This window comes from Pinus tabuliformis, chromosome 5_2 (assembly GCF_031772625.1).
Source record: "Pinus tabuliformis cultivar Carrire ecotype Pingquan chromosome 5_2, CPIR1, whole genome shotgun sequence".
In the NCBI taxonomy this organism is placed as follows: domain Eukaryota; kingdom Viridiplantae; phylum Streptophyta; class Pinopsida; order Pinales; family Pinaceae; genus Pinus; species Pinus tabuliformis.
This window is the reverse complement of record NC_142306.1, coordinates 1081039087-1081061996: the sequence shown is the minus strand read 5'-3', so window position 1 is coordinate 1081061996 and position 22910 is coordinate 1081039087. Positions and strand designations below refer to the sequence as shown.

At 39.3% G+C, this 22910-nt stretch overlaps 4 protein-coding genes and 1 pseudogene across 4 annotated transcripts; all 5 read left to right on the top strand.

Annotated features, from left to right (window-relative positions):
• The first annotated feature begins 250 nt into the window (after window positions 1-250).
• On the top strand, window positions 251-2161 carry LOC149162994 (uncharacterized). The gene has a single exon (XM_089435867.1). It carries the CDS (start codon window positions 488-490, stop codon window positions 2111-2113), a length of 1626 nt encoding a protein of 541 aa, XP_089291993.1. The 5' UTR covers window positions 251-487; the 3' UTR covers window positions 2114-2161.
• Window positions 2162-7962: 5801 nt separating this feature from the next.
• Window positions 7963-9812, top strand: LOC149162993 (uncharacterized; annotated as a pseudogene).
• Window positions 9813-12835: 3023 nt separating this feature from the next.
• LOC149162992 (uncharacterized) lies at window positions 12836-14759 on the top strand. Its single transcript, XM_089435866.1, has one exon. The coding sequence runs from the start codon at window positions 13086-13088 to the stop codon at window positions 14709-14711; it is 1626 nt and encodes a 541-aa protein (XP_089291992.1). The 5' UTR covers window positions 12836-13085; the 3' UTR covers window positions 14712-14759.
• A 4657-nt stretch (window positions 14760-19416) lies between these two features.
• LOC149162991 (uncharacterized) lies at window positions 19417-20196 on the top strand. The gene has a single exon (XM_089435322.1). The coding sequence runs from the start codon at window positions 19417-19419 to the stop codon at window positions 20194-20196; it is 780 nt and encodes a 259-aa protein (XP_089291448.1).
• Window positions 20197-20226: 30 nt separating this feature from the next.
• Window positions 20227-22413, top strand: LOC149162990 (uncharacterized). Its single transcript, XM_089435321.1, has 2 exons — window positions 20227-20383; window positions 20491-22413. Exons 1-2 carry the CDS (start codon window positions 20227-20229, stop codon window positions 22119-22121), a joined length of 1788 nt encoding a protein of 595 aa, XP_089291447.1. The 3' UTR covers window positions 22122-22413.
• The last annotated feature ends 497 nt before the right edge of the window (window positions 22414-22910 follow it).

Sequence of the window (22910 nt, the reverse complement as noted above, 5' to 3'; positions counted from 1 at the left end):
TTAACCCATCAAAAAGACTTTTAAATTTTAATACAACACTACAAATATAATTTTAATTTAAATATTATTAAAAAAATCTAATAATATTCCTAACCAACCTCTCATACCTATCCCTAATGTAATTTTGATAATCAATTATTTACACCCTAATATTAAATAATTATAGATAAATTTAAGATTAAAAAAGCTTCTATGAGCTCTCCCCTTTCCTATCTTCTTGTGCGTGCGAGTTATAAGTTGAAAGAACTTTCATTTATACCTTTGCGATCCGGAAAATTCCGATGCTCCTTTCACGAAACCCGGCTGTATTTTAAGAGTCCTGAAATTCCAATGCTCCTTTCACGGAATCCGGCTCCTATGCAGGTTAGACAATCTTTTGTAGTTTGAAATGGAGTAGGTTTATAACTCAGACATCACTTGCGAAGCATGGTAGTATTTCGTTGACCCCCAGGCGTATCAGAAGGCTAACGCAGGGGAAGTCTAGACCATGGCTGCAGTTCTCAGACAACTCCAGGTAATCAATGCTCAATTCCGCTCTTATAGATCATCGTTTGCTGCCTTTTCTTCTGCAGAAAATGCCATACAATCCAATGACAAAGAGCCCAAGATGTACACAGTGACGCTCCCCATCACAAGTTGGCCTCAAAAACTCAATCCAAATCGAATGCTTCGCCTCTTAATCTGCGTCCAAAATGTCCAGTTAGCCCTAGACATTTTCACCTACGCAGCACGCTATCATTTGGGTTACAAGCACACTTATGAAACATACTATAAAATGATCGAAAAGCTCGCATTGTCCAGAGAGTTTGAAGGCCTTGAGAATGTCCTGCAGCAATTAAAGGAGGACGATGTGAAATGCAGTGAGAGTATGTTCATCGTCGTGATCAGAAGCTATGGCTTCGCCAATAAACCCAAGGAAGCCATGAAGACCTACTTCAGAATGCATGAATTTCGATGTAATTCGTCTGTGAAATCCTTCAACACTCTTCTCAATGCCATGGTTCAAACCAAGCGCTATAACTTGGTGCAGTCGCTGTATCTCAGCTGTAGAAAAATCGGTGTGGTGCCCAATGTCTTTACCTGTAATATTGTCCTCAAAGCCCTTTGTCAAATGGGCGATTTAGAGGCTGCATACAAATTGTTTGATGAAATGCCTAAACAAGGATGCGGTCCTAATGTTGTCTCTTACAGCACGATTATGAGATGCCTTTGCAACCGTGGGGATATGCACGGGGCAATGAGGCTGTTTGAAGAAATTTTGAGCAAGGGGTGGGTTCCGGATCCAGTTTCATATACGATATTGATCGATGAGCATTGTAAGCGAGGAGAGTTGCAGGAAGCTGTGAAGCTTATGGATCATATGGAGGAGAATGGCTGTCCAATCGTAGACATTACATACAGTGTAGTTATTGAAGCTTACTGCAAAGAGGGCAAGATCAGCGAGACCGTGAGCTTGTTGGATAACATGGTTGATAGAAAGATGATACCCAACCCGAGCCTGTGTAGTAAGGTTATTGATGGTCTCTGCAATGAGGGTGCAGTGGAAGATGCCGGAATGTTGTGGAAGAGATTGCTGAACAATAATTGTACACCGGATAATGTCGTTTACAGTACACTTATCTATTGGCTTTGCAAGAAGGGTGATGTTTATGGTGCAAGGAAGCTTTTCGACGAGATGGTCAGGGGCTGTATACCCAATATTGTCACTTACAACACGTTGATTAATGGGCTCTGTGAAAAGGGTGAGTTGCAGGAGGCCTGCAAGCTCTGGGATGACATGCTGGAAAAGGGATGCGTTCCAAATGTGTTTACATACAACATGCTCATTAATGGATTCTGTAAGGCAGGTAAAGCTAATGAAGCTAATCAAATTTTGGAGGAGATGCTGGATAAGGGTTGTGTTCCAAATACTTTCACATATAGAATCCTGGTAGATGGACTCCGCAAGTCATATAAGGCAGGGAATATCACGAAGGTTGTCAATGCAATTTTAAAGAAAAGAATATATCCTGACCGGGATGCCTGGGACATGCTAATTAAGGGAGTTCTAAAGGAAAGAAACCTTGAAAGAATTGAGAAGCTTTTTGATGGCATTTCAACGGATGCTCATTGAATGATTGTCGTAGCTATCAAACAGCTTGGACTTTCTCTTTGTCTTCGATGGGAGAAGGTTGAACAACTCAATCTCAAATGCCCTGAACAAAGGTTGCAGGGAATCTTTTCTGTTTTGCAACTGATCTTATACCAGCGAGTGAACTCAGCCCTGCTTACAAGTGTACATAGAGGGACTTGTCATTCAGTTGGCAAATTGAGTATAATGATAGGTTGCTTCTATGATTAGAGACAGCACAAGATTTTGCACTTTTACAATATTAAGTGTGTGAAACGACCCTAGGTTCCTTTTAAAGCTATTTAAAGGGAGGGACCATTAGGAGCAAAAATGGTTGAATGACATGGTTCATATTTGATACAACTTTAGGTTGAGGTGTAACCAATTGTTGAACAATACCCCTGAATCAAGCAACATAGTTTTGGGTGATTTTGATCCATCATCAAAATGGGTTGTGGAGACTCAGACACTAACATTTAACAATGAAAACCTTTCTTATATGGACTTGGACCCACTTCCATAGGGAGAGATATCACAACTTTCAGGGCCAGGGAAATCAAGCCAGAATCCCATTGTAGAGGCTGCTAATTCTGAGGCTGAGGCTGAGGAGGATGATTCTGATGATAGCCATTAGCACTAGTAGCTGTAGTACTGTAGTACTATGCTTATTTTTGGACTCTAGAGGCCATTTAGAGCCTGTTTCTTGATGTATTTTAGTTCAGTGATATATTGCACTAAGTGCTATTTTGGTTTATGCACTATTATAATTTTTGCATATTTGTGTATAAATGGTTTAGATTCATATGGATACACATGAATATATATGTCTTTCTTAAATTTTAATATTTTATGTATTTTTTGATCAACCAACTTTTCGGTTTGGTTTTTTCCAGTTCTAGCCCAGTTCCCAGTTCTTGGGTTGACTGGCTTGATGACCAGTTCAATTTTGATAACATTGATTAGTATACAACCCTTGAAAGCTGAAGGTAAGCCCTTAGCACACAAACACAGATGGACATGCTGTGAATGGTGCCTACTGAAAAATGGATGAAGCATGCAAGACATAGATGATAGTTCCAGTATTACCTTACAAGCGACTATATGTGGTATATGCACTTTTGTCCTGCAATGAAAGATAAATATATCAATGCACAATATTGCCTTGTACCAGATAATATCTGTATGCACTCTCTGGAATTGATATTGCTAATGATTCTTAAAAGAAAGACACACACACATTATGTAATGGAAAGTTGTAATTGCAGAAGTGGGTTCTGCATATTTGTACAAAAGTTGAAGGGCAATCTTTCTAGTTTTTTCTGTTCAAATATCTGTGGGCTGTTTTTCCCTGAGATGTTTGGAGCATTCCAAACAGGATGTATCCAGTCTCCCATGTTACGGTGAATTCTTTTGGCTTTCAAACTGTATTGAAAAATCAAGTTTTTATTTATCTTTTCAGTTCAAGTTATGGTACATTTAGATTGTTCGGCATCATAAATGCCATCAAAATTCTTATTGTTTTTAGCTTATTTTTTGAAGTTCAAATCCTTAAGTTATTCTGTCTAGTATATTTTTATGTGTCTCATAGTTTTAAGGATATGTTGTTTGTTTGAATGTAATAAATACTACAAGCGATTCAAGTGTCTTGTTTATGTGACGCTTTATTGTAAAAGTGGGGTCATCCAAATTATGGCTCTTGCTACAGTATTATTTACTGTTATGTATTTCAATGGAACTCTGACTAATTTAGAAGTGCTTTCAGCCACAAGGTGCTACAATTGCCTCCACTAAGTGGCAATAACAATTCTTATTTTGATTAATAGGATGTGAAATTGCGCAAGGCATAGGGTTGTCCCAACTGAGTGGGGGTTGTTAAGACAAATGGTGGGTGTTTAGTATGCCTAGTTTTTAAGCTCCTTACATCAAGATCTATTAGTGTCATGCTTTCGGTGTAGACACACTTTTAATTTCTTTGGCTTTTTAATTTAAATTTTGCACGATGCACATTTAATTTTTGTCTAAAAGGGCAACTAGATAGCTAGTTGCATGGTTTAAAGCCTGTATGAAGTTGAGGAGAAATCTGCTTTATCTATCTTGCTCTACAGTTTCTAGAGCGGTTGGTTTCGAAGTGGGATCTTGCAAATGTCTTCTTTTTGTTCTCATAGAATCCTAGAAGGTTTTATTGCTTTCCTTCTAAATCTTCCTCATAAATTTTCTATCAGACCATCTGATATCTGCATTATCTCAAGACCATGCATCAACTTTAGATTTAGATTTGGATATTGGTGGTGCACTTGTAAGGGGTGTATTTGTTGCTGTTTGAACTTTGAACCTTCCTGGTTTCGCATAAATCTTAATGGTTTTTCCTATTATGTGAAGATCTTTTCCCTTTGAGAGCCTCTTGCCTACTCTCTCCTGTCATCTGGTTTTTCTGGGCCAGAAAACCTCTACATCTCGGCTGTTTCTTTTTCCGGGACTGGATCTTTTCAAAAGTTTGGTCCATTGTTTTCCGGGTTCATCGGGGATTGTTTTTTGATGGGTCATGTCAGACTCTCTACCAAAAGTAGTTGTTGTTTTTTTGAATTTTGATCCTATTGCCTTATCTACCTGCTGCAGACGTCATATATCCTATATTGCTTGACGGTTTCTCTCCTCTTTGGGCCTTGACTTTTCTTGGAAAGTGTGTTTTTTATTTTTCGAGGCTTTGCTTGTCAGGTTTCACCTTACGTGATATTTTTCCCTCCCTTCTTGGCCATATCATTCCTTATCGGAATGTTCAGCGTTTGTCAGTTTCTATTTATGATTATATCTTGTGGAAATCAGTGTTTGATTTCTCGGTATTCTATCTGAGGCCGGGTTCGTGTCGTATTTTCTTTTTTCCTCTTGGTCATCATGGACCATTTATCATATGCAACGGCCACGTCTCCGATGGTACGTGCCACTATTCTGGCTGAGGCCTGCCACGGGGTTGCTATCCCTTCTAGTGATTGGCAGTCCACGCTAGTAGAGGATTTGGTTCTCCCCACTCTGCTGGCTTGTGGGAAGGGTGTTGACGACCTGTTGCATACGAGGAAAGAGCGGGAGGATGACCAACATGTTCCCGCGCGTCAGGAATTAAAAGGTGGTGAGCCATCCATGAGACGTAAAATTAACTAGAGACCTGTTAAAACTATCCCGCCACCTTCTGCTATAAACCTTGATATCGTCTTCCTCTTCGATCACATAACTGGTCTTCAAGACAGGGCTCTGGTTGGTCGATGGCATTTTCCTGAAATGGATGACATTCAGATGCATAAATGGCTTGGTTTACAGTGGAAATCATTACTGGGTTATATTCTGCAAATTGTGAAACTCATGAAAGATTGGTACAACTTTCACTTCATGAGTGCGAAAGACCTGGAAATCATTCAGAAACTTCCATGGGTCCATGGAAAAAGTTTCCTTGCGCTTCACAAATGGTATATTGGCTATAATCCTTTGCGGAACACTCCTTCCAACAACTTGATATGGGTCAAGCTTCCTGGTCTTCCTATCGAACTATGGTCCAAGGAAACTCTTACTGAGATTGGTAATGCAATAGGAAAATGTCTTTATGTGGACCCAAAATGCCTCGGGGAGAAAAATAAACGCGTGGCATGGATTCTTATCGAAAAAGCATATAGGGGTGGTTTTCTTGACCACATAGATTTATCATGGGGTGATTTAAACATTAATCAGAGACTTGATTTTTGGGGTGTCCCTTTCATATGTTCGGCCTACCATCGAACAGGGCATTTAATAAAAAATTGTCCACGTCGACATGGCCATAATGTGCATGGACGGCGGCATCTGGAGAAATCTCAATCTAAATTCTATGGTCGAAATATGGGGTCTCCTTTCTCAGGTATGTCCCATTTATCCTCTCCAATCGGTTTATCTCCCATCATTTCGGGCAATCTTCCCAATGAGTTTGCACATGTTGATAATGTTACCCGAAATATATCTCACCTAAATAAGGATGATGTTAAGGGCTTTTCTCCCCCTAAATTGAATCCTCTGTCCCATACCTTTTACCCGAGAGTTCAAGAAGGTCGACTTCCCATATTGGTCAGATGGTTTATAATCATTTATGCAAGCACCCCCTAGAGCCTCTAGCTGACAAAGAAATTCCTCCCCCAAATCCCATTCCCCATCCCTTTCAAGATCTTCCCTCTACTTCCCATATTACATATATCCCATCATCCTCCCCATCCCCAAATTTTTTTCTTTCCTCCGATAAAGGGAAGGAGCCATGCATATTAGTCACTCCCCTAAACTCCCCTGTTTTCTCTCCTATAGATTCTGTGGATAGTGACCTCGATTACCCTCTGTGTAAAAAATCTCTTGAAGTCCGTCCACTTACGATTCACAAACCTAGGAAGCCTATTTCTCCACATATTAGTCCAAATTCCGCAAAGAACATTACTGTGCGGAGAAAGAATAACAGGGGAAGCAGACACTTCCGGGGCAGGATGGACTCATCTGGCATAGCGATCCATGATCTCTCTCTTATTGAAGTACCCATCATTGACCTATCTGAAAATGGGCCTCTTAGAGCAAGCATGCCTGAGCATGGCCCATCATGACTTACATTCTTTCCATGAATATTAGGGGCTTGGGGCGGACCAAAAATTCCTGGCCCTAAAAAACCTTTTTCACTCGGCCCATCTTAAAATTATTCTTATTCAAGAGACTATGCATAGAACCCCTGCTTCAATCTCCTATTTCAAAAGAATGTTTCCTTCATGGCATATTGTTGCTATTGCGGCAAATGGTTTGTTTGGGGGACTGGCGGTTCTATGGGACCCGGACTGGATTAAAGCCAGGGCTTTTAAATGTTTCGTTGGCATCCTCATCTCTGCTTATTTCCGGGCATATGACGGCCCTATTAATATTTTGAATATTTATGCCCTATGCAAGGACAGGGTCCCTTTTTGGGAAAAGTTATTGTCATCTGAATTATTTGACATTGATTCTTTGATGATTGCGGGGGACCTGAATGTTACCGTAAATTCTGAAGAAGTATGGGGAATCAGTAGGAGAAAAGACCCACTTGCTGATCGTATAAAAAATGAAATGCTGCACCGAAATCTCGTCGATATTTGCCCCCCCCCCCCCCCCCCCCGGATGCAACCTACTTGGGATAATGGTAGAATAAATGGGGCATATATAGCAAAAAGGCTAGATCGATTTATATTACATGTTAGCATCATTGATAGTTTAGGTATGCCGAAGTCTTTCATTGAATATTGCTTTATATCGGATCACAGGCCGATATCTCTTTGATGGAAGGAGCAGGGTATTAGGAAAGGATGTCCTTTCAAGTTTAACAGGTCCTGGTTAGAGGATCTTGATTTTAATGATCTCATAAAAAGATCCTGGAATGATTTCCCTCCACATGACTATTTTTCTCCTACTATGTCTTTCATTGATAAAATTTCTTCTATCAGAAATATTGTCAAGAAATGGCAATATAAGAAAAGATAGGAAAACGGGAGGGCCCTTCGGGATATTCAAATGGAACTAGACGTAATTTCTGGCGTCTTAACTGCTCATTCGCTTCCACTTCATTTGCGAAGCCATATTAAAGATCTAGAAATGAAAAAACAGAAGATTTTGGATTTGGAAGAAGCCTCATGGAGATTGAAAAGCCGTGCTATTCGGCTTAAAGAAGGCGATAGGAACACGAAATTTTTTCACATGTTCGCAAACTCCAGACGTGAAAAAACATTATACGGGAGATAAATGATGGGGAGGGAGGCTATCTACTCTCGCAACAAGACATCTCTAATGAGGCTGTCAAATTTTTTGAAAATCAATATAGAAGATCGGAGATGGTAGGATTGAGGACATTATCCCGCTTTTTGAGGTTATCGTTTGCAGCCTTTTCTTCTGCAGAAAATGACGTACAATCCAATGACAAAGAGCCGAATATATCCACTGTGACTCCCCCCATCACTAGCTGGCCTCAAAATCTCAACCCGAAGCGAATGCTCAGCCTTTTATCTCGCGTTAAAGACGTCCGGTTAGCCCTAGACATCTTTACCTACGCAGCTCGCTACCATGTGGGTTACAAGCACACTTACCAAACATACTATAAAATGATCGAAAAGCTCGCGTTGTCCAGGAAATTTGAAGACCTTGAGAATGTTCTGCAGCAATTAAAGCTGGACGATGTTAAATGCAGTGAAAATATGTTCATTTTTGTGATCAGAAGCTATGGTTTGACCAATAAACCCAAGGAAGAAATGAAGGTTTTCTCTGGCATGCATGAATTTCGGTGCAATCGGTCTGTGAGATCCTTCAATACACTTCTCAATGCGATGATTCAGACCAAGCGCTTTAACATGGTGCACTCTCTGTATATGAGCTGTAGAAAAATTGGTGTGGTACCCAATGTCTTTACCTGTAATATTATCCTCAAATCCCTGTGTCAAACGGGTGATTTAGAGGCTGCATACAAAGTGTTTGACGAAATGCCTAAACAGGGATGCATTCCTAACGTTGTTTCTTATAGCACAATTATGAGTTGCCTTTGCAACCGTGGGGATATGCCCAGGGCAATGAGGCTGTTTGAAGAAATTTCGAGCAAGGGTTGGGTTCCAGATACAGTTTCGTATACAATATTGATTGATGGGTATTGTAAGCGAGGTGAATTGCAGGAAGCTGTGAAGCTTATGGATCATATGGAAGAGAATGGCTGTCCTTTGACAGACATTACTTATGGCGTAGTCATTGAAGCCTATTGCAAAGAGGGAAAACTCGGTGAGGCTGTGAGCTTGTTGGATGATATGGTTGACAAAAAGTTGATACCTAGCCCAAGCCTTTGTAGTAAGGTTGTTGATGGTCTCTGCGGTAAGGGTAAGGTAGAAGATGCCGAAGAGCTGTGGAAGAGGCTGCTGAATAAGAATTGTACACCGATAATGGCGTTTACAATACACTTATTTATTGGCTTTGCAAGAAAGGTCGTGTTTATAATGCAAGGAAGCTTTTTGACGAGATGATCAGGGATTGTGTACCAAATATTCTCACTTACAGCACGCTGATTAATGGGCTTTGTGAAGAGGGTGAATTGCAGGAGGCCTGCAAGCTCTGGGATGATATGCTGGAAAAAGGATGCGTTTCGAATATGTTTACATATAACATGCTCATTAATGGATTCTGCAAGGCAGGTAAAGTTAATGAAACTCTTCAAATTTTGGAAGAGCTGCTAGATAAGGGTTGTGTTCCCAATACTTTCACTTATACAATCCTTGTAGATGGGTTCTGTAAGTCATCTAATACAGAAGACATCACAAATGTCCTCAATGCAATATTGAGGAAGAAAATATGTCCTGGCCTGGATGCCTGGGACATGCTAATTCAGGCTGTTCTAAAGGGAAAAAACCTTGAAAGGACCAAGGAACTTTTTGATGCCATTTGAATGGATGCTCATTAGGTTATTGTCATAGTTAGCAAACAGCTTGGACTTATTTTTCCTTTCGATGACAGAAGATTGAACAACTCAATATTACACCTTGAACAGATATTGTAGGGGATCTTCTATGTTTTGCAACTGATCCTATACCAGCAAGCATATCTTGAGTAATAATGACAGGTTGCATCTATGACTAAAAGAAGCAGTGGATTTTGCAAATTAAAAGAACAAATGTGTTAATAGATGGCCTTTGAAAGCTGAAGATAAGGTATTTGCACACAAACACAGCTGTATAATCTGTGGATGATGCCAACTAGAAAATGGATGAAGCATGCAACATTGCAACATGTCAATGTACATCCTCAGTATTTAAGTTCACTTATGTAAATTATTAAATGCTCGGTATGCCTACCAACCAACTTTCTAAATGCTGGACTCTTCCCAGTTTGCTATAAATTGAGAGTCTCACTCTATATATCAGACACAACAGATTAACAGATGCAGTGACTCTCTTGTTCCTTCTATTGGTTTTGAGTTTCCGTTCATTTTTTAGTTCCGTTGTCTCTATGGAGGTTAACCCTGATACTATCCTGCTGTTTGTAGTTTGATTTTACATGGTATCAGAGCAATGGACATACAAAGTAAGCTTTGCATATTTGTCGGCTACCCGGAAGATGTTAAAGGGTATAGATTAATTGATGCTGACACCCGGAGTTAATCATCAGTAGGAGTGTTTCATTGATGAGCAGTCCCCTCAGCATCTTGAATCTGCAAGTGTAAACCTGAGTAATGTTGATTCTGCAAGATTGATTTCAATTTTAGCACTGTGTGCATAGTGATTGAAGTGCTTGAGGGCTTCACAGTGATGGTTTCAATGTGCAAGGAGTGAGGAGTTACAGCAATCTGTGTTTTGATCGAGTGCATAGTGATTGAAGTGCTTGAGTGCTTGACAGTGATGGTTTCAATGTGCAAGGAGTGAGGAGTTACAACAATCTGTGTTTTGATTGAATGCCATGATCTTAGAGAGGGAGTTTGATATTGGTTAATGTTAGTTATTAATTTCTACCTATATATATTTTGCATGATAACTTTGAAATAAAAATACCTGCCCTAATTAACAATTTATGTGTGTGCAATTAATTTCTAATTAAAAGAGTCCGAAGACAATTATTTCGCCCAACAAAGAGTCTGAAGACAATTATTTCGCCCAACAAAGAGCCTTGCCCTAACTGGAGTGGCCAGAGTTGTCATGGATAGAGGGTTAAATTCAGGAAACCATAGTTGAAATAAGAGCCTAGAGTAACCCCAAAACTGGAGTCCTTGATGAAAAACCCTTTGATGATCCTCTAAATTATGGAAAAATACCACAAAGAACCCTTAACTGGAGTCCTTGATGAAAAACCCTTTGATGATCCTCTAAATTATGGAAAAATACCACAAAGAACCCTTAAAAAAAACACAGATCTGTATTCGAGGACCAAGTCTGATGCACCCATTCTCAAAGTGCAGAAGTTGATGGCCAAAGCCCATTAAAACGACAGATAATGGCATGACGCCCATATGTTAAACAAGAATGGATGGATTTGGGATGATCCACCTCAATAGATGGAATTTTTTCTATATGTTCCACAACGAACGCTAGCCCTGAGAGATTTTTGGGAGTCGATTTTGAGAACCCTGGCTTTAGGGCATCCTTAAAGGATCAAGGCCAAGAAAAAGAGGGTGCACCCTAGCCTTTGGCTCTGTCACTTAATTTTGAAACTAAGAAGATCAAAGGGTTCTTGGTTATGTCGTAATTTTTGAGCGAATTTCCTTCCTAAAGCTGCCTTCGTCCATGAATGAGTCGCGTAAATACGAAGAGGATTCATGTCCTATCTTGAATCCTGGTTGTGAGTGTAGAGACAAGATCGATAGCTTTAACCTACATATAAAAGGTGCACCTTGAGATTGGCCTCGCAAAGACTGAAAATTTCAAAAGATGCAGAACGATGGCCTCATACTGGGAGAACATTATTACAAAAGAAGTTACCCCTGATTTACTAAATCTACAACAATAACACCAAAATGAAGGGTTTCTAACATTGGGAAAAATCCTGAAGCTGAAAGTATCCTAGAAACAAAGCGACAACTTAAGGGATTAGGGTTTCCATCACAATTCCTCATCAACTTCTTAATATTTGAGTTCAATAATATTAACTTTTTTTTCTTTAAATGGATGAATAAATGACTAACAAAACTATGTGTTCTTAAATTTTGATATTTAATACAATTTAATATAAAATTTATTTTTTTAACTTTTGAAATCCCAAAATATTGGCCACCTTCAATTCAATATAGATATAGAGTGTGTTGGGAAGTGACTTACATACTAGTACTTCAATTTCGAGGTATAATTACATCAATATTAATGATAAATATGCTTTGGTATAGGTTATTGTTTTTAAAATCTTAAATCATATTAATGATAAATATGCTTTGGTATAGGTTATTGTTTTTTAAATCTTAAAGGTTATTGTTTTTTAAATCTTAAATCATATATTTCTATGTTTAATATAGAGGTATTTTGAGATGATATATAAAGGCTTTAAAATCACTGAAATCTGAATTTTGTATAGCAACATTTTTCTACAACTCCTACCTTATAGTTTTAAATTCAACATCATTTAATATTTATTACCTTTCCTTCAAAATGATCAACCATATAATTTAAGTTTTTTTGGGAACCCCTAACTCATGGTTTTTAAATTCAACATCATTTAATATTCATTACCTTTCCTGCAAAGTGATCAACGATATAATTTAAGTTTTTTTGGAAAGCGATAATTTTTTTTGGGAAGCGATAAAATTTATTATAATTGGTGCTTCAGTGATAATAAAAACAACCATAATTAACTCTTATCTTGAATATAGTTTATTCATTATTAAGAAAATCACACCATTAAAATACCCTATTCCATAATCTTATTTTTAATATTTAAAAAAATAAACTTTTAACCCATCAAAAAGACTTTTAAATTTTAATACAACACTACAAATATAATTTTAATTTAAATATTATTAAAAAAATCTAATAATATTCCAAATTTTAATTTAAATATTATTAAAAAAATCTAATAATATTCCTAACCAACCTCTCATACCTATCCCTAATGTAATTTTGATAATCAATTATTTCCACCCTAATATTAAATAATTATAGATAAATTTAAGATTAAAAAAGCTTCTATGAGCTCTCCCCTTTCCTATCTTCTTGTGCGTGCGAGTTATAAGTTGAAAGAACTTTCATTTATACCTTTGCGATCCGGCGCTGTATTTTAAGAGTCCAGAAATTCCGATGCTCCTTTCACGAAACCCGGCTGTATTTTAAGAGTACTGAAATTCCAATGCTCCTTTCACGGAATCCGGCTCCTATGCAGGTTAGACAATCTTTTGTAGTTTGAAATGGAGTAGGTTTCTAACTCAGACATCACTTGCGAAGCATGGTAGTATTTCGTTGACCCCCAGGCGTATCAGAAGGCTAACGCAGGGGAAGTCTAGACCATGGCTGCAGTTCTCAGACAACTCCAGGTAATCAATGCTCAATTCCGCTCTTATAGATCATCGTTTGCTGCCTTTTCTTCTGCAGAAAATGCCATACAATCCAATGACAAAGAGCCCAAGATGTACACAGTGACGCCCCCCATCACAAGTTGGCCTCAAAAACTCAATCCAAATCGAATGCTTCGCCTCTTAATCCGCGTCCAAAATGTCCAGTTAGCCCTAGACATTTTCACCTACGCAGCGCGCTATCATTTGGGTTACAAGCACACTTATGAAACATACTATAAAATGATCGAAAAGCTCGCATTGTCCAGAGAGTTTGAAGGCCTTGAGAATGTCCTACAGCAATTAAAGGAGGACTATGTGAAATGCAGTGAGAGTATGTTCATCGTCGTGATCAGAAGCTATGGCTTCGCCAATAAACCCAAGGAAGCCATGAAGACCTACTTCAGAATGCATGAATTTCGATGTAATTCGTCTGTGAAATCCTTCAACACTCTTCTCAATGCCATGGTTCAAACCAAGCGCTATAACTTGGTGCAGTCGCTGTATCTCAGCTGTAGAAAAATCGGTGTGGTGCCCAATGTCTTTACCTGTAATATTGTCCTCAAAGCCCTTTGTCAAATGGACGATTTAGAGGCTGCATACAAATTGTTTGATGAAATGCCTAAACAAGGATGCGGTCCTAATGTTGTCTCTTACAGCACGATTATGAGATGCCTTTGCAACCGTGGGGATATGCACGGGGCAATGAGGCTGTTTGAAGAAATTTTGAGCAAGGGGTGGGTTCCGGATCCAGTTTCATATACGATATTGATCGATGAGCATTGTAAGCGAGGAGAGTTGCAGGAAGCTGTGAAGCTTATGGATCATATGGAGGAGAATGGCTGTCCAATCGTAGACATTACATACAGTGTAGTTATTGAAGCTTACTGCAAAGAGGGCAAGATCAGCGAGGCCGTGAGCTTGTTGGATAACATGGTTGATAGAAAGATGATACCCAACCCGAGCCTGTGTAGTAAGGTTATTGATGGTCTCTGCAATGAGGGTGCAGTGGAAGATGCCGGAATGTTGTGGAAGAGATTGCTGAACAAGAATTGTACACCGGATAATGTCGTTTACAGTACACTTATCTATTGGCTTTGCAAGAAGGGTGATGTTTATGGTGCAAGGAAGCTTTTCGACGAGATGGTCAGGGGCTGTATACCCAATATTGTCACTTACAACACGTTGATTAATGGGCTCTGTGAAAAGGGTGAGTTGCAGGAGGCCTGCAAGCTCTGGGATGACATGCTGGAAAAGGGATGCGTTCCAAATGTGTTTACATATAACATGCTCATTAATGGATTCTGTAAGGCAGGTAAAGCTAATGAAGCTAATCAAATTTTGGAGGAGATGCTGGATAAGGGTTGTGTTCCAAATACTTTCACATATAGAATCCTGGTAGATGGACTCCGCAAGTCATCTAAGGCAGGGAATATCACGAAGGTTGTCAATGCAATTTTAAAGAAAAGAATATATCCTGACCGGGATGCCTGGGACATGCTAATTAAGGGAGTTCTAAAGGAAAGAAACCTTGAAAGAATTGAGAAGCTTTTTGATGGCATTTCAACGGATGCTCATTGAATGATTGTCGTAGCTATCAAACAGCTTGGACTTTCTCTTTGTCTTCGATGGGAGAAGGTTGAACAACTCAATCTCAAATGCCCTGAACAAAGGTTGCAGGGAATCTTTTCTGTTTTGCAACTGATCTTATACCAGCGAGTGAACTCAGCCCTGCTTATAAGTGTACATAGAGGGACTTGTCATTCAGTTGGCAAATTGAGTATAATGATAGGTTGCTTCTATGATTAGAGACAGCACAAGATTTTGCACTTTTACAATATTAAGTGTGTTAAACGACCCTAGGTTCCTTTTAAAGCTATTTAAAGGGAGGGACCATTTGGAGCATAAATGGTTGAATGACATGGTTCATATTTGATACAACTTTAGGTTGAGGTGTAACCAATTGTTGAACAATACCCCTGAATCAAGCAACATAGTTTTGGGTGATTTTGATCCATCATCAAAATGGGTTGTGGAGACTCAGACACTAACATTTAACAATGAAAACCTTTCTTATATGGACTTGGACCCACTTCCATAGGGAGAGATATCACAACTTTCAGGGCCAGGGAAATCAAGCCAGAATCCCATTGTAGAGGCTGCTAATTCTGAGGCTGAGGCTGAGGAGGATGATTCTGATGATAGCCATTAGCACTAGTAGCTGTAGTACTGTAGTACTATGCTTATTTTTGGACTCTAGAGGCCATTTAGAGCCTGTTTCTTGATGTATTTTGGTTCAGTGATATATTGCACTAAGTGCTATTTTGGTTTATGCACTATTATAATTTTTGCATATTTGTGTATAAATGGTTTAGATTCATATGGATACACATGAATATATATGTCTTTCTTAAATTTTAATATTTTATGTATTTTTTGATCAACCAACTTTTCGGTTTGGTTTTTTCCAGTTCTAGCCCAGTTCCCGGTTCTTGGGTTGACTGGCTTGATGACCAGTTCAGTTTTGATAACATTGATTAGTATACAACCCTTGAAAGTTGAAGGTAAGCCCTTAGCACACAAACACAGATGGACATGCTGTGAATTGTGCCTACTGAAAAATGGATGAAGCATGCAAGACATAGATGATAGTTCCAGTGTTACCTTACAAGCGACTATATGTGGTATATGCACTTTTGTCCTGCAATGAAAGATAAATATATCAATGCACAATATTGCCTTGTACCAGATAATATCTGTATGCACTCTCTGGAATTGATATTGCTAATGATTCTTAAAAGAAAGACACACACACATTATGTAATGGAAAGTTGTAATTGCAGAAGTGGGTTCTGCATATTTGTACAAAAGTTGAAGGGCAATCTTTCTAGTTTTTTCTGTTCAAATATCTGTAGGCTGTTTTTCCCTGAGATGTTTGGAGCATTCCAAACAGGATGTATCCAGTCTCCCATGTTACGGTGAATTCTTTTGGCTTACAAACTGTATTGAAAAATCAAGTTTTTATTTATCTTTTCAGTTCAAGTTATGGTACATTTAGATTGTTCGGCATCATAAATGCCATCAAAATTCCTATTGTTTTTAGCTTATTTTTTGAAGTTCAAATCCTTAAGTTATTCTGTCTAGTATATTTTTATGTGTCTCATAGTTTTAAGGATATGTTGTCTGTTTGAATGTAATAAATACTACAAGCGATTCAAGTGTCTTGTTTATGTGACGCTTTATTGTAAAAGTGGGGTCATCCAAATTATGGCTCTTGCTACAGTATTATTTACTGTTATGTATTTCAATGGAACTCTGACTAATTTAGAAGTGCTTTCAGCCACAAGGTGCTACAATTGCCTCCACTAAGTGGCAATAACAATTCTTATTTTGATTAATAGGATGTGAAATTGCGCAAGGCATAGGGTTGTCCCAACTGAGTGGGGGTTGTTAAGACAAATGGTGGGTGTTTAGTATGCCTAGTTTTTAAGCTCCTTACATCAAGATCTATTAGTGTCATGCTTTCGGTGTAGACACACTTTTAATTTCTTTGGCTTTTTAATTTAAATTTTGCACGATGCACATTTAATTTTTGTCTAAAAGGGCAACTAGATAGCTAGTTGCATGGTTTAAAGCCTGTATGAAGTTGAAGAGAAATCTGCTTTATCTATCTTCCTCTACAGTTTCTAGAGCGGTTGGTTTCGAAGTGGGATCTTGCAAATGTCTTCTTTTTGTTCTCATAGAATCCTAGAAGGTTTTATTGCTTTCCTTCTAAATCTTCCTCATAAATTTTCTATCAGACCATCTGATATCTGCATTATCTCAAGACCATACATCAACTTTAGATTTAGATTTGGATATTGGTGGTGCACTTGTAAGGGGTGTATTTGTTGCTGTTTGAACCTTCCTGGTTTCGCATAAATCTTAATGGTTTTTCCTATTATGTGAAGATCTTTTCCCTTTGAGAGCCTCTTGCCTACTCTCTCCTGTCATCTGGTTTTTCTGGGCCAGAAAACCTCTACATCTCGGCTGTTTCTTTTTCCGGGACTGGATCTTTTCAAAAGTTTGGTCCATTGTTTTCCGGGTTCATCGGGGATTGTTTTTTGATGGGTCATGTCAGACTCTCTACCAAAAGTAGTTGTTGCTTTTTTGAATTTTGATCCTATTGCCTTATCTACCTGCTGCAGACGTCATATATCCTATATTGCTTGAACGGTTTCTCTCCTCTTTGGGCCTTGACTTTTCTTGGAAAGTGTGTTTTTTATTTTTCGAGGCTTTGCTTGTTAGGTTTCACCTTACGTGATCTTTTTCCCTCCCTTCTTGGCCATATCATTCCTTATCGAAATGTTCAGCGTTTGTCAGTTTCTATTTATGATTATATCTTGTAGAAATCAGTTTTTGATTTCTCGGTATTCTATCTGAGGCCGGGTTCGTGTCGTATTTTCTTTTTTCCTCTTGGTCATCATGGACCATTTATCAGATGCAACGGCCACGTCTCCGATGGTACGTGCCACTATTCTGGCTGAGGCCTGCCACGGGGTTGCTATCCCTTCTAGTGATTGGCAGTCCACGCTAGTAGAGGATTTGGTTCTCCCCACTCTGCTGGCTTGTGGGAAGGGTGTTGACGACCTGTTGCATACGAGGAAAGAGCGGGAGGATGACCAACATGTTCCCGCGCGTCAAGAATTAAAAGGTGGTGAGCCATCCATGAGACGTAAAATTAACTAGAGACCTGTTAAAACAATCCCGCCACCTTCTGCTATAAACCTTGATATCGTCTTCCTCTTCGATCACATAACTGGTCTTCAAGACAGGGCTCTGGTTGGTCGATGGCATTTTCCTGAAATGGATGACGTTCAGATGCATAAATGGCTTGGTTTACAGTGGAAATCATTACTGGGTTATATTCTGCAAATTGTGAAACTCATGAAAGATTGGTACAACTTTCACTTCATGAGTGCGAAAGACCTGGAAATCATTCAGAAACTTCCATGGGTCCATGGAAAAAGTTTCCTTGCGCTTCACAAATGGTATATTGGCTATAATCCTTTGCGGAACACTCCTTCCAACAACTTGATATGGGTCAAGCTTCCTGGTCTTCCTATCGAACTATGGTCCAAGGAAACTCTTACTGAGATTGGTAATGCAATAGGAAAATGTCTTTATGTGGACCCAAAATGCCTCGGGGAGAAAAATAAACGCGTGGCATGGATTCTTATCGAAAAAGCATATAGGGGTGGTTTTCTTGACCACATAGATTTATCATGGGGTGATTTAAACATTAATCAGAGACTTGATTTTTGGGGTGTCCCTTTCAGATGTTCGGCCTACCATCGAACAGGGCATTTAATAAAAAATTGTCCACGTCGACATGGCCATAATGTGCATGGACGGCGGCATCTGGAGAAATCTCAATCTAAATTCTATGGTCGAAATATGGGGTCTCCTTTCTCAGGTATGTCCCATTTATCCTCTCCAATCGGTTTATCTCCCATCATTTCGGGCAATCTTCCCAATGAGTTTGCACATGTTGATAATGTTACCCGGAATATATCTCACCTAAATAAGGATGATGTTAAGGGCTTTTCTCCCCCTAAATTGAATCCTCTGTCCCATACCTTTTACCCGAGAGTTCAAGAAGGTCGACTTCCCCTATTGGTCAGATGGTCTATAATCATTTATGCAAGCACCCCCTAGAGCCTCTAGCTGACAAAGAAATTCCTCCCCCAAATCCCATTCCCCATCCCTTTCAAGATCTTCCCTCTACTTCCCATATTACATATATCCCATCATCCTCCCCATCCCCAAATTTTTTTCTTTCCTCCGATAAAGGGAAGGAGCCATGCATATTAGTCACTCCCCTAAACTCCCCTGTTTTCTCTCCTATAGATTCTGTGGATAGTGACCTCGATTACCCTCTGTGTAAAAAATCTCTTGAAGTCCGTCCACTTACGATTCACAAACCTAGGAAGCCTATTTCTCCACATATTAGTCCAAATTCCGCAAAGAACATTACTGTGCGGAGAAAGAATAACAGGGGAAGCAGACACTTCCGGGGCAAGATGGACTCATCTGGCATAGCGATCCATGATCTCTCTCTTATTGAAGTACCCATCATTGACCTATCTGAAAATGGGCCTCTTAGAGCAAGCATGCCTGAGCATGGCCCATCATGACTTACATTCTTTCCATGAATATTAGGGGTCTTGGGGCGGACCAAAAATTCCTGGCCCTAAAAAACCTTTTTCACTCGGCCCATCTTAAAATTATTCTTATTCAAGAGACTATGCATAGAACCCCTGCTTCAATCTCCTATTTCAAAAGAATGTTTCCTTCATGGCATATTGTTGCTATTGCGGCAAATGGTTTGTTTGGGGGACTGGCGGTTCTATGGGACCCGGACTGGATTAAAGCCAGGGCTTTTAAATGTTTCGTTGGCATCCTCATCTCTGCTTATTTCCGGGCATATGACGGCCCTATTAATATTTTGAATATTTATGCCCCATGCAAGGACAGGGTCCCTTTTTGGGAAAAGTTATTGTCATCTGAATTATTTGACATTGATTCTTTGATGATTGCGGGGGACCTGAATGTTACCGTAAATTCTGAAGAAGTATGGGGAATCAGTAGGAGAAAAGACCCACTTGCTGATCGTATAAAAAATGAAATGTTGCACCGAAATCTCGTCGATATTTGCCCCCCCCGGATGCAACCAACTTGGGATAATGGTAGAATAGATGGGGCTTATATAGCAAAAAGGTTAGATCGATTTATATTACATGTTAGCATCATTGATCGTTTAGGTATGCCAAAGTCTTTCATTGAAAATTGCTTTATATCGGATCACAGGCCAATATCTCTTAGATGGAAGGAGCAGGGTATTAGGAAAGGATATCCTTTCAAGTTTAACAGGTCCTGGTTAGAGGATCTTGATTTTAATGATCTCATAAAAAGATCCTGGAATGATTTCCCTCCTCATGACTATTTGTCTCCTACTATGTCTTTCATTGATAAAATTTCTTCTATCAGAAAGATTGTCAAGAAATGGCAATATAGGAAAAGATAGGAAAATGGGAGGGCCCTTCGGGATATTCAAATGGAACTAGACGTAATTTCTGGCGTCTTAACTGCTCATTCGCTTCCACTTCATTTGCGAAGCCATATTAAAGATCTAGAAATGAAAAAACAGAAGATTTTGGATCTGGAAGAAGCTTCATGGAGATTGAAAAGCCGTGCTATTCGGCTTAAAGAAGGCGATAGGAACACGAAATTTTTTCACATGTTCGCAAACTCCAGACGTGAAAAAACATTATACGGGAGATAAATGATGGGGAGGGAGGCTATCTACACTCGCAACAAGACATCTCTAATGAGGCTGTCAAATTTTTTGAAAATCAATATAGAAGATCTGGAGATGGTAGGATTGAGGACATTATCCCGCTTTTTGAGGTTATCGTTTGCAGCCTTTTCTTCTGCAGATCCAATGACAAAGAGCCGAATATATCCACTGTGACTCCCCCCATCACTAGCTGGCCTCAAAATCTCAACCCGAAGCGAATGCTCAGCCTTTTATCTCGCGTTAAAGACGTCCGGTTAGCCCTAGACATCTTTACCTACGCAGCTCGCTACCATGTGGGTTACAAGCACACTTACCAAACATACTATAAAATGATCGAAAAGCTCGCGTTGTCCAGGAAATTTGAAGACCTTGAGAATGTTCTGCAGCAATTAAAGCTGGACGATGTTAAATGCAGTGAAAATATGTTCATTTTTGTGATCAGAAGCTATGGTTTGACCAATAAACCCAAGGAAGCAATGAAGGTTTTCTCTGGCATGCATGAATTTCGGTGCAATCCGTCTATGAGATCCTTCAATACACTTCTCAATGCGATGGTTCAGACCAAGCGCTTTAACATGGTGCACTCTCTGTATATGAGCTGTAGAAAAATTGGTGTGGTACCCAATGTCTTTACCTGTAATATTATCCTCAAAGCCCTGTGTCAAATGGGTGATTTAGAGGCTGCATACAAAGTGTTTGACGAAATGCCTAAACAGGGATGCATTCCTAACGTTGTTTCTTATAGCACAATTATGAGCTGCCTTTGCAACCGTGGGGATATGCCCAGGGCAATGAGGCTGTTTGAAGAAATTTCGAGCAAGGGTTGGGTTCCAGATACAGTTTCGTATACGATATTGATTGATGGGTATTGTAAGCGAGGTGAATTGCAGGAAGCTGTGAAGCTTATGGATCATATGGAAGAGAATGGCTGTCCTTTGACAGACATTACTTACGGCGTAGTCATTGAAGCCTATTGCAAAGAGGGAAAACTCGGTGAGGCTGTGAGCTTGTTGGATGATATGGTTGACAAAAAGTTGATACCTAGCCCAAGCCTTTGTAGTAAGGTTGTTGATGGTCTCTGCGGTAAGGGTAAGGTAGAAGATGCCGAAGAGCTGTGGAAGAGGCTGCTGAATAAGAATTGTACACCGGATAATGGCGTTTACAATACACTTGTTTATTGGCTTTGCAAGAAAGGTCGTGTTTATAATGCAAGGAAGCTTTTTGACGAGATGATCAGGGATTGTGTACCAAATATTCTCACTTACAGCACGCTGATTAATGGGCTTTGTGAAGAGGGTGAATTGCAGGAGGCCTGCAAGCTCTGGGATGATATGCTGGAAAAAGGATGCGTTCCGAATATGCTTACATATAACATGCTCATTAATGGATTCTGCAAGGCAGGTAAAGTTAATGAAACTCTTCAAATTTTGGAAGAGCTGCTAGATAAGGGTTGTGTTCCCAATACTTTCACTTATACAATCCTTGTAGATGGGTTCTGTAAGTCATCTAATACAGAAGACATCACAAATGTCCTCAATGCAATATTAAGGAAGAAAATATGTCCTGGCCTGGATGCCTGGGACATGCTAATTCAGGCTGTTCTAAAGGGAAAAAACCTTGAAAGGACCAAGGAACTTTTTGATGCCATTTGAACGGATGCTCATTAGGTTATTATCATAGTTAGCAAACAGCTTGGACTTATTTTTCCTTTCGATGACAGAAGATTGAACAACTCAATATTACACCTTGAACAGATATTGTAGGGGATCTTCTATGTTTTGCAACTGATCCTATACCAGCAAGCATATCTTGAGTAATAATGACAGGTTGCATCTATGACTAAAAGAAGCAGTGGATTTTGCAAATTAAAAGAACAAATGTGTTAATAGATGGCCTTTGAAAGCTGAAGATAAGGTATTTGCACACAAACACAGCTGTATAATCTGTGGATGATGCCAACTAGAAAATGGATGAAGCATGCAACATTGCAACATGTCAGTGTACATCCTCAGTATTTAAGTTCACTTATGTAAATTATTAAATGCTCGGTATGCCTACCAACCAACTTTCTAAATGTTGGACTCTTCCCAGTTTGCTATAAATTGAGAGTCTCACTCTATATATCAAAGACAACAGATTAACAGATGCAGTGACTCTCTTGTTCCTTCTATTGGTTTTGAGTTTCCGTTCATTTTTTAGTTCCGTTGTCTCTATGGAGGTTAACCCTGATACTATCCTGTTGTTTGTAGTTTGATTTTACATGGTATCAGAGCAATGGACATACAAAGTAAGCTTTGCATATTTGTCGGCTACCCGGAAGATGTTAAAGGGTATAGATTAATTGATGCTGACACCCGGAGTTAATCATCAGTAGGAGTGTTTCATTGATGAGCAGTCCCCTCAGCATCTTGAATCTGCAAGTGTAAACCTGAGTGATGTTG